Source organism: Watersipora subatra, chromosome 2 (genome assembly GCF_963576615.1).
Source record: "Watersipora subatra chromosome 2, tzWatSuba1.1, whole genome shotgun sequence".
In the NCBI taxonomy this organism is placed as follows: domain Eukaryota; kingdom Metazoa; phylum Bryozoa; class Gymnolaemata; order Cheilostomatida; family Watersiporidae; genus Watersipora; species Watersipora subatra.
The window spans coordinates 11295124-11310173 of record NC_088709.1 but is presented as its reverse complement, the minus strand read 5'-3'; the positions used below and the strand labels follow the sequence as shown (position 1 = coordinate 11310173).

The 15050-nt window shown below is 33.0% G+C and overlaps 2 protein-coding genes across 2 annotated transcripts in view; one reads left to right on the top strand and one right to left on the bottom strand.

Annotated features, from left to right (window-relative positions):
- Positions 1 to 1344: 1344 nt before the first annotated feature.
- Positions 1345 to 6753, top strand: LOC137387283 (thioredoxin-related transmembrane protein 1-like). Its single transcript, XM_068073637.1, has 8 exons — positions 1345 to 1498; positions 2471 to 2589; positions 3613 to 3658; positions 4044 to 4172; positions 4361 to 4406; positions 4827 to 4928; positions 5433 to 5543; positions 6438 to 6753. The coding sequence occupies exons 1-8, from the start codon at positions 1488 to 1490 to the stop codon at positions 6612 to 6614; spliced, it is 741 nt and encodes a 246-aa protein (XP_067929738.1). The 5' UTR covers positions 1345 to 1487; the 3' UTR covers positions 6615 to 6753.
- A 149-nt stretch (positions 6754 to 6902) lies between these two features.
- LOC137387282 (tRNA (guanine(6)-N2)-methyltransferase THUMP3-like) overlaps positions 6903 to 15050 on the bottom strand; it is a 105077-nt gene continuing 96929 nt past the window's right edge. Inside the window, exons 9-10 of the mRNA XM_068073635.1 lie at positions 7350 to 7487; positions 6903 to 7051 (exon numbers count right to left, since the gene is read on the bottom strand). Coding sequence (XP_067929736.1) covers positions 6941 to 7051; positions 7350 to 7487 — 249 coding nt within the window. The 3' untranslated portion in view covers positions 6903 to 6940. The remainder of the gene's footprint in view (positions 7052 to 7349; positions 7488 to 15050) is intronic.

Genomic DNA, 15050 nt, shown 5'->3' with positions numbered 1-15050 from the left:
CAAACTTACAACTTAATATTATGATACAAGTTTGTCTAGAATTAAAAACCTTATAATGGAAGTCAGCAAATGATACGCCATAGAGAAGCAGCTTTAAATGATTCCTTATATTCATTTAATTATGTTTACAATTATGTACATGTACGTTTCAGTTGAGATCTACAGTCTGATGATTGCGTAAGCAAAAAACTGACAGTAGCTGATAAAAGATAAGTACAGTATCTAATTTTCTACTAATTTATACTGCTCCATTTTATGTTAAACACTGAGATTTTAGTTCTAGGTATGATAAATTTCAATAATTATGTACATGTATATGAATTTATAAGATGTTTATCAACTTATTAAGAATGTGCAACACAGAGAAGCGACTGTAGCTCAGTGGTCTAGAGCCCCTGCCCAAAAAACTACAGGCTGCAGTTTGATTCCCTAAAAAGCAACGAGTGGTGACAGAAGTGGAACTGCCCTTAAATTTTACCATTTACTAATTTAATAATTAGTCTGAGAGATTTGGGCTAAAGTTGTCTCATATTAAATGCAAGATGTAACACATGACAGCTGAAGTCAGACAGACTGCCTGGACCAAAGCATTTAGAACTTGTTTTCAGAAGATCTGTGTTAAATGTTTTCGATTTAGATATAAGTACTGCATCTATTAATCTGTTATAGCTACTAGGATGCTGGTAGTTACATGATTGAGAGACCGTCATGTGTAATTACTATGTGCACAATTATTCTTTCACGTCGTGAGGTGGTCATGTAGCACACATGGTAATGTGCTAGCCTGGGATTCCGAATATCCGGGCTTGATTCCTAAGAAGTGCGCTATTTCTTTCGTGGCTTTGTGGCTTCGGACAGAAAGACGAATAGGCATGGCTCTTATTATAGTAAAGATTTCTCTACTGGTTTTATGAGATACTGCACCTTTTTGTAACAACAGCCAGACAGGCACTTTTGTTTGATTGCTAGTTTTAATACAATATAATTGAGTGTCTTTGGTAATTATTGTTACTGCATTTAACCAAAATTTTGTTTCATTGTCATACAAGGACCATGTATAAATGCTGCATAAACATGTCAAGCACAAAATAATGTTAAATTTAGTTATGATGTTTATGTCAGTATGTGGCTGAATATCAATATATACATATTTATATACATATATATGTACATATACAAATTATATATAAATGCTTATACAGTATGTGTATGTATATACATGTATATACGTACATATTTGCTGTAAAAATATCTAGCTAGTCCCAGATCATATATTTCATAGTGAGAGTCGTCTCCTCCTTCGATTTTACTTAGTCAAACAACTTCATTTCTTGAAAATGTTGCTACACGTTTCCGGCTGTAATTTTTCTCTACTTTTGATTTTAATCTACATAAGTTACATTACTGTTTCGGTGCATTGCACGCCGAAATTTTCTGGCATAGAGATCGACGAAGAAAACGCCTACGAATTGTTTTCTGGAGAATGGATGGTTATGTTGTGAGTATAACCAGTCATTTTCGTGTCTCACACATTGTAGTCTCAGTTTCGTAGAATTATTTAGTACTGGACTGTGCTTGATCTGCAGTTAATTCTGTTTTAATGTGTTTTTACGTGAGACTTTAGTTATGCATTGGTTTTGTTAATAAAATTACTTGCGTAAAAGTGATAATATCCAAACTTCACAATGTTTGAGTGATTCACGTTCAGACCTGCCAACCCAAGAGTGGGGGCAATGTGTGAGATTTGGTTTTGGGGCAGTTGACGTATCAATGATAGTATATATAAAGTTGTGGGAATTGGGGCAAAAATCTCACGCATTTCTCACGCATTTTCATTTTTTCTTTGGGGTGATTGCGTGAGTCTCACGCCCAATGTGTGAGAGTTGGCAGGTATGTTCACGTTGGAGAAAATGTAATAACACTTACGATTGTAACGTGTTGTACGTATTTATTTTGAATGCAAAAAGTTTGAATTCTTTTCTATCAATTTGAAATCTGGTCGCGTGGATTGTAGCATGAAATATAGAATTAAAGAAGTTCGTCGACAGTTTTTGTTAAATTTGTATTTGTTTCAAAACTATTACACGCATATTTTACATAGTAAACTTCCACTAGCAGAGAAATTAGTGTTTGTGACAAATGCGTTTTGTACAGAAAAACTGGTGATTGTGGAAATAGTTTCTCGGCAGCAGCTCGTAATAAAAGGATTTCGTACACTGCTGAGCCTGGTGGCTTTTCACCTGCTCTCGCATAGTTGCTGTGCTTATACGATTTAAGCGATTGCATTGACTTTTAGAAGAAAAGATTTGCTTTGATTATTTTCTCTTTGCTGAGCTGTCAATAATACTTATCTGGCAGTTTTTGTCGAATTGTAAAGTTTAGCAATCATATGTTCATAATTCTTGCTGAAGGTTTGAGTAATCTATCTAACTTGTTTGCTCATAAAGAATGCATTTCATTTATGTCCTAGCTATGCTCCATGGTGTCCAGCATGTCAAAGCCTTAAGCCAACTTGGCAATCCTTTGCTAGACAATGGAGTGAGGATTTATCCATATCTGTAGGATTAGTAGACATTAATAAAAATCCGGGTAAGTGGCATAAAACCTATTTGCTTTAGTACACATTGAATGGGATCACAGTGTTTTGTAAATTGTTTGCTTGTTCAGAAGTATTACAGGCTGCTACCCTTTTCCATGATGGTGAAAATTTTACACACTATGAATGCTGATGTAACTAACGTTCCTAGAGATGGTTGTTGAGAAAAAAGTGCTAGCGCATATATATATGTAAGCTATGATGGTATGTAGGCCTACTGGTTCTAGGATTTCTATTAGAACAAAGCTATGAATGCATGTTGTGGACCCAATTGCTTGTTATATTAGATTCCAATGGTGGTTGAGCGCATGAAAATAGAATACACTAATGTCTGTCGGTATATCTAAAACGCATCTAGTCACAATGGTTTTCTAATTGACAGTTTTTTCTTTAAATTTGATAGATGCTGATGCCTTTCGTTCTAAGATTTTGGTCAGTTGTTGAAAATAATGATGCTTTCAAACGCTAAATATTACAAATGCATTGCATACTGCAAGCTGTAAGACAGAAGAATCTATAGTTTGACGAGAAAAGGGCATCATGTTCTCACTATATAGTGCCCATGACTGACTATTCATGTAATGCCTGGTTAAGTAGCAGTAGCTAGGGTTTAAGGCCATCAAATTTTGTAAAGCAGACCTTAGGCTATTTAGTTGCATTGTAATTGGTTCTTCCACTTATTGTATCATTAGACTAAATTAGGTCATTAGGTCATTTGAGTATTTTATATAGATCTACCACCACTAGACTAAACAGTTAATTTTTCACATTGGTGGCTAAAACTTAGTTTAATGTTTGCTCTGTGTTTTCGTAGGTTTTTTCTGATTATCTGACACACAGTATTGATACTTTACCATTATTATTCGTTTTAGTTTGCTTGATATATTCAGCTGTTTAGAGTTTAATATCCTCTAAAATATTTATGCATACACACTTGTGATAGATCTAAGTTTGTTCATCAGATTACATGATTACAGGTAAGTTTTGTGTGTTAATTTACATTTCTTCTGTTCCAGGTTTGAGTGGCCAGTTTCTAGTTTTTCAACTGCCAACATTATTCCAGTGAGTATTCTTTCGGTGTTTCAAAATATTCAAGGGTGTTTGGGAATCTAAAGCAATCTCCTATATTTAGTGTTGTTCCATAATTTTATACCTTATTATGACAGACAGTAGAGATGAATGTCTTTAGTAACCTCCCTAGGTTGTGAGGTATGGTTGTACTAGCGACATGGACTGCTGTTTAGTTCTTCGTTTTCTCATGGCAGCTTTGTGAGTTCATGAATCCTTTTTATCTTCCCCATAGCATATTAGTTTCTTATGACAGCTCATATAAGAAGCATTAGGGAACTTAATGAATGACATCATATATTTAAGGATGTCAAATAAAGAGTTTCCTATTGCCTTGGTTGGCTCTGAAACAAGTAAAGCAGGTATAAATGAATTTCAGTGTGAAGGATGGCATAGTACGTCCTTACACCGGGGCTAGAACACAAGACGCCTTTGTCAACTGGATCAATGATAAGTCATGGAGGCATATTGACCCTGTAGAGTGGTGGAAGAGCCCAAATTCCATACAGTAAGATATTGTCTGTACTATAGTTCGCATGCTCCACAAGCTTCAAAAGTATCTGTGTGTTTTAATGTACCAATTTGTTCAGACCTATATTGATTAGCATTTGTCTCCTCAATGAGCTCATGTGTTTGTGCAGCTCTTAATAAATTACATATGCATTGCATCATTCAGCTGGAATCATTCTATTGCAGGATGAAGGCAGTTGCATATTTCTTTAGATTCGCCAACTTTATAAAAGTGAGTTTGGCATCTTCTGTGCCTCTTCTGTCTGCTGTGTTCATATGTACAAGTGTTTGATTTCTTGTTTCATAGAAATTCTAAACCTGTCGAGTTACTTATTTTAAATCATTCATGTATTGGCAGGGGATTCACAGAACATATCTTCTTAAAACGAAACTGTTTTACTAGGGCTATCAATAGTAGCATGCTGGATGTTTCAGTTTCCCCACTCTTGTGTAACTGCTGTTTGTTCAGACAGCCTCATTACATATCTGTGTTGGTTATCACTCTTAGTGCCTCTAGGTTAAATAGCCACTCCATGCAAAAACAGGATTTACCATGGAACAGCGTGATGTGTTACAATGAATTAAAATTTTAAAAGTTTAATTCTTTTAATAATTTAGTTTCTCTTCTAGAATTTTTGTTCACTTCTTGTAGGATGTACATGAACAGCTGACAGAGGTGCATGGAATGCCTAGCCCAGTTGTATATGTCATCTTTGCTGTACTGACAATTATTATTGGGCTTGTATTAGGAATGGTAAGTACTATCAATCTCCTACCACATTACAAGATGGCCGTGTTCCCCCCCCCCCCGTTTAGCAAGCACCATCCACCTGTAATATGTTGATAATTTGCAAATCTTTGCTTATGTATATAGAGCTCTTTCAGTATTTTATTCAGTTTATATATAGTAACCATTCTTGAAAAACTGGCTATGTCATTTAGTGACTGTGATCTTAGTATACATGTATATATATATGGAGATAAGGTTAGTCATGTGATCTTTAGCCTTTGATGTTTCCTTTTTATTCTCGCCGCATTATTTGTCTGATTTAGAAATCTCATATACTTACAATAGTAGAAAGCGTTGTGATGGACATTAAAGCAAAATCTTTTATCATATAGCTATTATTGAAGGTGGAAAGGAAACCCTTTTCCATTATATTCAAAATGAAATCAGATTTGCGAAATGCGATCTACAATGCTTGCTAGCCAAATCTGAAAATACTTAAACCGATATGCTGGTGTCTCTATCTAACAGATGCTTGTGATCATGTGTGATTGCATTTATCCACCCAAGCCAGTCCAGCCTGTAGATATGAGGCAATATAGCAAAGTGGAGATTGCAAAAACACCTGTAAAACAAACCAAGGTATGTACAGTATGTTTTATATCTGATATGTAATTGATGTACTTGGTTACATGTACTGTAGTTGTTTGCTTTAGGAAAATTATTAGGCCTATCGGTCATGGCAGACAGGCACTATTACGCAGTGGCATAACCGCAAATCGAACTATCAAATGTAATTTTTAAGCGATGGTTCTTAGCCTGTGCTTAATCATCTTAGCCTGTGTCTCATCATTTGGCGAGGACGTCTCAGTGTTCAGTGAAAGCGGCATAATTAATTTCAGTAAGCATTCACCATAAAACATTTATTGAATAGTTATCAACTATGCTCAAGCTATATTCTGCATCAAACATCGACTCTAAAATTATAAATATAAGTTCTCTATAACTACTGGTCGTAGAGCTTTACTTATTTGCGCATGGCTTTTAATCAGCCTGGTTTGTGTCCTATAAGCAAATAGTGTACTGCAGCTGAGCTCAACCTGGTGCACATTAGTGAGGGGCAATCAACTCTCCCCCAATGCATTTGTCTAGGTTTCGCATTCTTGTATGACAATGCCTTCAGTCAATCTAAATTTTTTGCTATTTTTAAATGGTAAACATTACTTGCTCTGAAAACAACTATCTTGCTCACAACTCAATTTCAAGGAAACTTAATTATGAAAAATATTTAAGCACATTTTAGGTATAAAAACAAGTGAGGTACTGCTTCTTCAATGTTGCTCATAGCAACTCGACTAACAAATGTTTTTAAACGCCATACTATATATTTACTGTTGATCTTTACCCACTTGTTATCTTTGGTCAAATCCATCACACCTGGCTAAGAGCTCAAACGGCCCATACCACAAATAGATAATACATTACATAAAAACACAAGGATGAGTTCTCGTCTCATTCATTGAATCTGTATTATAGAAATCCAAAAAGGACAAGTCCAAGGAAGCAGCTCCGACTGAACCTCCTCCGACTGAACCACCTGCGATTGAATCGCCAGCACCACCAGAAACAGACAAAGATGAAGGAGAAGCTGAGCAAATTGGCAGCGCTGACCCAAATGGCAGTGTACGGAAACGTAAGCCCAGGAAAGAGTAGTCAGCTATTCCAGGAATACAATCATGCACCTCAGCCATACGCTAGTGATTACCATTGTTTGTAATAGTCAATTTGTGTGTCTAGTATTGTCTTTGTAATGACTTCATATAGCGAGAATAATAATAATAATCTCTCCTGCTCTTCTTTGATGTACAATTGGATCTGCTATGTTCATGTTAGTAATTGGGAATATTCTTGTACTACTATATCTGATAATCACGTTTAGACAGCTGGAATAATGTGAGTAGCCGCATCACAGAATTTAGCACCATCCTCTGTCAGTCAACAATTCACTAGAACCCGAGCAACCTCTGGAAAGGCGGCTGTCACCAAATCTTGGCTGTGCGTCTTAACACATATATACATGACCGTATGCCTCCATGGTTCAGGAAGGTTGTCCTAGGCACCACCCACCATTCTCTCACCTTTGGCAGTACCTGGAAAATATAGTGCTTGTGGTAAGACAATAAGCAAAAGCAAACTTCCGAGTTGATTGTAGTCTGCAGTTAAAACAGCTGTAAATAAAAACTTACAGCAGTAAGGTTCTCAAAGGCCTCACTGATATTAGTTTTAAATGTTTATAATATAAATTGCATTGATTTGCTGTTTACAAATATGTCAAGGACACTGAAACAAATGTTGGCATTATGTTCAAATGTTACTTGATAAAAAGTCATGTTCTCAATGACATTGAGAGGTTATAAAGGCAGCACTCAAGGACTAGAAAAGACTGACCCTTCTCATGCAGTTTTTGTCTGCTGAAAGAAGAATGGCTCTACCAGAACCAGGAATGGTAATTCTCGCAGCTTCCACTAAAAAGAGGGGGTATAGCTTCCTATTGTCCGTTTTGGTGCCCATTCTCTTACCAAACGGCTGCAATGAGTATAAAATCTGTAAATTATCTGAAAAAAGATGGTGACAAAGAAGTGGTCCAACTGGCAAGTCAAACTGCCACTAAGGACTAGTCAAACCCTAGTTAGGACGAGAGAGATAACATCTGATAAAGAGGAGCTTAACAATTAAAAACTACCATGGGGAAACAACTCCTTTACTTGACATTCTGCGTGTCAAGCAAGTAGACCTAAATGAAGAGCTGAAGTAATGCATTATTAAATTGCTCACCATAATACAATCACCTTGACAAATGAGCTTATTTCATTCTAACTTGAGCTCATATGTCATTTTACTCATTTCTCAAGGCACTACTTCCTATACAAACTAAATACAAATTAATCCGGTACCATACTATGAAAAAACAACATAAAACAGGATATTACAATAAAAAAAGGTTTTTTAATTGTTGCATATCAGTACCTACACTAACAAAGTAACAAATACCTATTAAGTTGTTACAATCTAAAATAAAATGTAACATTACTATGTACACTACTGTAAGTTTTTACCTTCAAGACAGACGTAGAGGCTAACAGTTGTCTGAGAGAGACTTCATAGCAACACATTCGGTACACTAAACTTTTGTGATACTACACAACAGAAACTGAAATTAGTTAACAAGAATTTAGCTTTCTAAACTCATACTTAAAGCTAAGCTATAATTTTTTACTGAACTTAAATTTTGTTGTCTAAATTTTTCATTCTGTTTCCGGTTTGACACTTCCCTCCTCACGTTACTTTAAAACTGATTCGAGAAGAAAGATCAAGCAAGGCTGTTCTCGAAAGCGGCTTCTCCCATACTTGGCCGTATAGTGGCCAACGAGAGCCGGTTCGTATCTCAAAGATTACTCTTATCTCACGAGAAAAACTTGCTTGAAACTCTGCGCGTACCTTGATTTTCTCATACGTTGGGCACTTGTATGTCAAGGTTTGACTAGTATAATCTATTAAATCAGCATTAGTGAATGACCTTATACAAACCAGCTATTAGTGTACAAACAGTATAAATAGCTGTATAATGGGAGATGACAACTCCTGTTTGTTCAGCTACTATTTGAAATACAGTGAAACTCGGATAACTCAAACTTCAAGGGACCGAGCAAAAGTGTTCGAATTATCAGAGTGTTCAAGTTATCAGAGCACTGTCACAAGTCCATGTATTTATTTATTTATTAGTAGATACATGAACATATACAAACTATAATATAAATCAAAAGCACAAATGGCTTGTTTCAAATTAAATGCTTCTAATGTAAAGTTTAAAACGTTTTTATCAAAAATTATAGAGATTTTTCTATCGCTTGAGATTGGTTTGTTGTTTGAGGTGATGTTATTGCCAGGACATTTTTTAGATTGACATTGGCAAAACTTGATCGTTGCTGAAATGCTCAAAGAAAAGACATCTTTTTCTTTTGAGCGTTTTACCCACGATCAATTTTGCCGATCTTTCTTGAAGTTTATGCAAAGATTACCTTACTTTATCTGGGATTCGTTGAGAGCAACACTCCGAGGCAGTTCAATTAAAAGTTTTACGAGGTTTTACGGTACATTGTATATCACTCACGCTTTTTGAATGGATACTTATTGAATGTACACACGTATTTTGTGTTTAGGTCAAACGATGAATAGTTTTTGTTAGCTAAGACAACGTATACGTTTAATTACAACAATTTTTAAGACGTTTTAAACATTCAACATTCCGACGTTAATTCAACACGGAATCAGCGTCGGAAAACTATTCATCACGGGCTAGCCGGGTCACGCACTCAAGGATTTTCGCCACGCAAATACAAAACAAAAACAACATGCTGTTTTTGTTTTGTATGTGCGTGGCGAAAATCCTTGCGCCCGTGACCCGGCTAGCCCGTGCTATTCATCGTATAGCAGTATAAATCAAATTTCACCAAACCTATAGAACAGTCGTTGACAAAAATATTTTGCCGATGGAGGTAATAACGACGCTTATGAATTACGAAAAGTTGAGGTTTACCTCTATGGCTTGGAATAAAGTGATTTTCTAAAGCGATAGCAACTGTTTCGGTAGCCGTTGGGCAAAAAACAGTTCGTTATAACAGTGTTGAGTTCGAGTTATATAGAGCCATTTATCATTGCGTGGGAACGGACCAAGCAAATCCAGTCGAGTTAACCATGTGTTCGCTATATCCAAGGGCGAGTTATCCATGTTTCACTGTATAACAAACATGTGACTGTCATGGCATTAAGCTGTGTTTTCTCTCAGGCTGATCACACTAGTATGGTGCCTTAGAACTCAGGAATTATTGACAATCACAAACTATAAGTTATACTCTCTCATAACCCCTCAATACCCATAGTTTGTAAAATTGACCAATACTTCGTCAGGAAAAGAAGTTAATCAATTAAATTGTTCCATTATGCAAATGATAGTTGGAGCAACTACAAGGAATTCAGTAAATAGAATAAAATTTAGAATATTAGTGTGTTTTGTAATGACTAAAAGAGTCATTTGTACATAGTAATAAATTAGCTAGTATTTGAGAACTGAAGCCTCCATAACATTATAACACTGATCAACTTCATCAGTGATAATTGTAAGCGTAGTACTCCAAAAATTGATACAAACTCTTGATTGTTGGACAAGATTCGCCTGGAATTATAGTAATAGATGTATCAATTATAGTAACAGGCGTGTCAATTATAGTAATAGGCGTATCAATTATAGTAATAGGTGTATCAATTATAGTAATAGGCATATCAATTATAGTAATAGGCGTATCAATTATAGTAATAGGTGTGTCAATTATAGTAATAGGCGTATCAATTATAGTAATAGGCGTATCAATTATAGTAATAGGTATATCAATTATAGTAATAGGTATATCAATTATAGTAATAGGCGTATCAATTATAGCAATAGGCGCATCAATTATAGTAATAGGTGTATCAATTATAGTAATAGGTGTATCAATTATAGTAATAGGTATATCAATTATAGTAATAGGCGTATCAATTATAGCAATAGGCGCATCAATTATAGTAATAGGTGTATCAATTATAGTAATAGGTGTATCAATTATAGTAATAGGTGTATCAATTATAGTAATAGGCGTATCAATTACAGCAATAGGCGTATCAATTATAGTAATAGGCATATCAATTATAGTAATAGGTGTATCAATTATAGTAATAGGTGTATCAATTATAGTAATAGGCGTATCAATTACAGCAATAGGCGTATCAATTATAGTAATAGGCATATCAATTATAGTAATAGGTGTATCAATTATAGTAATAGGCGTATCAATTATAGTAATAGGCGTATCAATTATAGTAATAGGCGTATCAATTATAGTAATAGGTGTATCAATTATAGTAATAGGCGTATCAATTATAGTAACAGGTGTATCAATTATAGTAATAGGCATATCAATTATAGCAATAGGTATATCAATTATAGTAATAGGCGTATCAATTATAGCAATAGGCATATCAATTACAGCAATAGGCGTATCAATTATAGTAATAGGTGTATCAATTATAGTAACAGGCGTGTCAATTATAGCAATAGGCATATCAATTACAGCAATAGGCGTATCAATTATAGTAATAGGCGTATCAATTATAGTAATAGGTGTATCAATTATAGTAATAGGCGTATCAATTATAGTAATAGGTGTATCAATTATAGTAATAGGTGTGTCAATTATAGTAATAGGCGTATCAATTATAGTAATAGGCATATCAATTACAGCAATAGGCGTATCAATTATAGTAATAGGCGTATCAATTATAGTAATAGGTGTATCAATTATAGTAATAGGCGTATCAATTATAGTAATAGGCGTATCAATTATAGTAATAGGCGTATCAATTATAGTAATAGATGTATCAATTATAGTAATAGGTGTATCAATTATAGTAATAGGCGTATCAATTATAGCAATAGGCATATCAATTACAGCAATAGGCGTATCAATTATAGTAATAGGCGTATCAATTATAGTAATAGGTGTATCAATTATAGTAATAGGTGTGTCAATTATAGTAATAGGCGTATCAATTATAGTAATAGGCGTATCAATTATAGTAATAGGCATATCAATTACAGAAATAGGCGTATCAATTATAGTAATAGGCGTATCAATTATAGTAATAGGTGTATCAATTATAGTAATAGGCGTATCAATTATAGTAATAGGTGTATCAATTATAGTAATAGGCGTATCAATTATAGTAATAGGTGTATCAATTATAGTAATAGGCGTATCAATTATAGTAATAGGCGTATCAATTATAGTAATAGGTGTATCAATTATAGTAATAGGTGTATCAATTATAGTAATAGGTGTATCAATTATAGTAATAGGCGTATCAATTATAGTAATAGGTGTATCAATTATAGTAATAGGCGTATCAATTATAGTAATAGGTGTATCAATTATAGTAATAGGTGTATCAATTATAGTAATAGGTGTGTCAATTATAGTAATAGGCATATCAATTATAGCAATAGGCATATCAATTATAGTAATAGGCGTATCAATTATAGTAATAGGTGTATCAATTATAGTAATAGGCGTATCAATTATAGTAATAGGCGTATCAATTATAGTAATAGGTGTATCAATTATAGTAATAGGTGTATCAATTATAGTAATAGGTGTATCAATTATAGTAATAGGTGTATCAATTATAGTAATAGGTGTGTCAATTATAGTAATAGGCATATCAATTATAGTAATAGGCGTATCAATTATAGTAATAGGCGTATCAATTATAGTAATAGGCGTATCAATTATAGTAATAGGCATATCAATTATAGCAATAGGCGTATCAATTATAGTAATAGGCGTATCAATTATAGTAATAGGTGTATCAATTATGGTAATAGGCGTATCAATTATAGTAATAGGTGTATCAATTATAGTAATAGGTATATCAATTATAGTAATAGGCATATCAATTATAGTAATAGGTGTATCAATTATAGTAATAGGTGTATCAATTATAGTAATAGGCATATCAATTATAGTAATAGGCGTATCAATTATAGTAATAGGTGTATCAATTATAGTAATAGGCATATCAATTATAGTAATAGGTGTATCAATTATAGTAATAGGTGTATCAATTATAGTAATAGGTGTATCAATTATAGTAATAGGTGTATCAATTATAGTAATAGGTGTGTCAATTATAGTAATAGGCATATCAATTATAGCAATAGGCATATCAATTATAGTAATAGGCGTATCAATTATAGTAATAGGTGTATCAATTATAGTAATAGGCGTATCAATTATAGTAATAGGTGTATCAATTATAGTAATAGGCGTATCAATTATAGTAATAGGTGTATCAATTATAGTAATAGGTGTATCAATTATAGTAATAGGTGTATCAATTACAGCAATAGGCGTATCAATTATAGTAATAGGCGTATCAATTATAGTAATAGGCGTATCAATTATAGTAATAGGCGTATCAATTATAGTAATAGGCGTATCAATTATAGTAATAGGCATATCAATTATAGCAATAGGCGTATCAATTATAGTAATAGGCGTATCAATTATAGTAATAGGTGTATCAATTATGGTAATAGGCGTATCAATTATAGTAATAGGCGTATCAATTACAGCAATAGGCGTATCAATTATAGTAATAGGCATATCAATTATAGCAATAGGCATATCAATTATAGTAATAGGCGTATCAATTATAGTAATAGGTGTATCAATTATAGTAATAGGCGTATCAATTATAGTAATAGGTGTATCAATTATAGTAATAGGCGTATCAATTATAGTAATAGATGTATCAATTATAGTAATAGGCGTATCAATTATAGTAATAGGTGTATCAATTATAGTAATAGGCGTATCAATTATAGTAATAGGCGTATCAATTATAGTAATAGGTGTATCAATTATAGTAATAGGTGTGTCAATTATAGTAATAGGCGTATCAATTATAGTAATAGGCGTATCAATTATAGTAATAGGCGTATCAATTATAGTAATAGGTGTATCAATTATAGTAATAGGCGTATCAATTATAGTAATAGGCGTATCAATTATAGTAATAGGCGTATCAATTATAGTAATAGGTGTATCAATTATAGTAATAGGTGTGTCAATTATAGTAATAGGTGTATCAATTATAGTAATAGGCGTATCAATTATAGTAATAGGCATATCAATTATAGTAATAGGCGTATCAATTATAGTAATAGGCGTATCAATTATAGTAATAGGTGTATCAATTATAGTAATAGGTGTGTCAATTATAGTAATAGGTGTATCAATTATAGTAATAGGCGTATCAATTATAGTAATGGGCGTATCAATTATAGTAATAGGCGTATCAATTATAGTAATAGGCGTATCAATTATAGTAATAGGCGTATCAATTATAGTAATAGGCGTATCAATTACAGCAATAGGCGTATCAATTATAGTAATAGGCGTATCAATTATAGTAATAGGTGTATCAATTATAGTAATAGGCGTATCAATTATAGTAATAGGCATATCAATTATAGTAATAGGCGTATCAATTATAGTAATAGGCGTATCAATTATAGTAATAGGTGTATCAATTATAGTAATAGGTGTGTCAATTATAGTAATAGGTGTATCAATTATAGTAATAGGCGTATCAATTATAGTAATGGGCGTATCAATTATAGTAATAGGCATATCAATTACAGCAATAGGCGTATCAATTATAGTAATAGGCGTATCAATTATAGTAATAGGTGTATCAATTATAGTAATAGGCGTATCAATTATAGTAATAGGCGTATCAATTATAGTAATAGGCGTATCAATTATAGTAATAGGTGTATCAATTATAGTAATAGGCGTATCAATTATAGTAATAGGTGTATCAATTATAGTAATAGGTGTATCAATTATAGTAACGGGCGTATCTATTATAGTAATAGGCGTATCAATTATAGTAATAGGTGTATCAATTATAGTAATAGGTGTGTCAATTATAGTAATAGGCGTATCAATTATAGTAATAGGCATATCAATTACAGCAATAGGCGTATCAATTATAGTAATAGGCGTATCAATTATAGTAATAGGTGTATCAATTATAGTAATAGGCGTATCAATTATAGTAATAGGCGTATCAATTATAGTAATAGGCGTATCAATTATAGTAATAGGTGTATCAATTATAGTAATAGGCGTATCAATTATAGTAATAGGTGTATCAATTATAGTAATAGGCGTATCAATTATAGTAATAGGTGTATCAATTATAGTAACGGGCGTATCTATTATAGTAATAGGCGTATCAATTATAGTAATAGGTGTATCAATTATAGTAATAGGTGTGTCAATTATAGTAATAGGTGTATCAATTATAGTAATGGGTGTGTCAATTATAGTAATAGGCATATCAATTATAGCAATAGGCATATCAATTATAGTAATAGGCGTATCAATTATAGTAATAGGTGTATCAATTATAGTAATAGGCGTATCAATTATAGTAATAGGCGTATCAATTATAGTAATAGGTGTATCAATTATAGTAATAGGTGTA

Bases quoted from the DNA above. Each gene is read 5' to 3' on its own strand.
- LOC137387283 (XM_068073637.1), top strand. The intron at 4,173-4,360 runs GTAAGATATTGT...ATTCTATTGCAG, and splicing joins AAGAGCCCAAATTCCATACA to GATGAAGGCAGTTGCATATT. The intron at 4,929-5,432 runs GTAAGTACTATC...TCTATCTAACAG, and splicing joins TTGGGCTTGTATTAGGAATG to ATGCTTGTGATCATGTGTGA.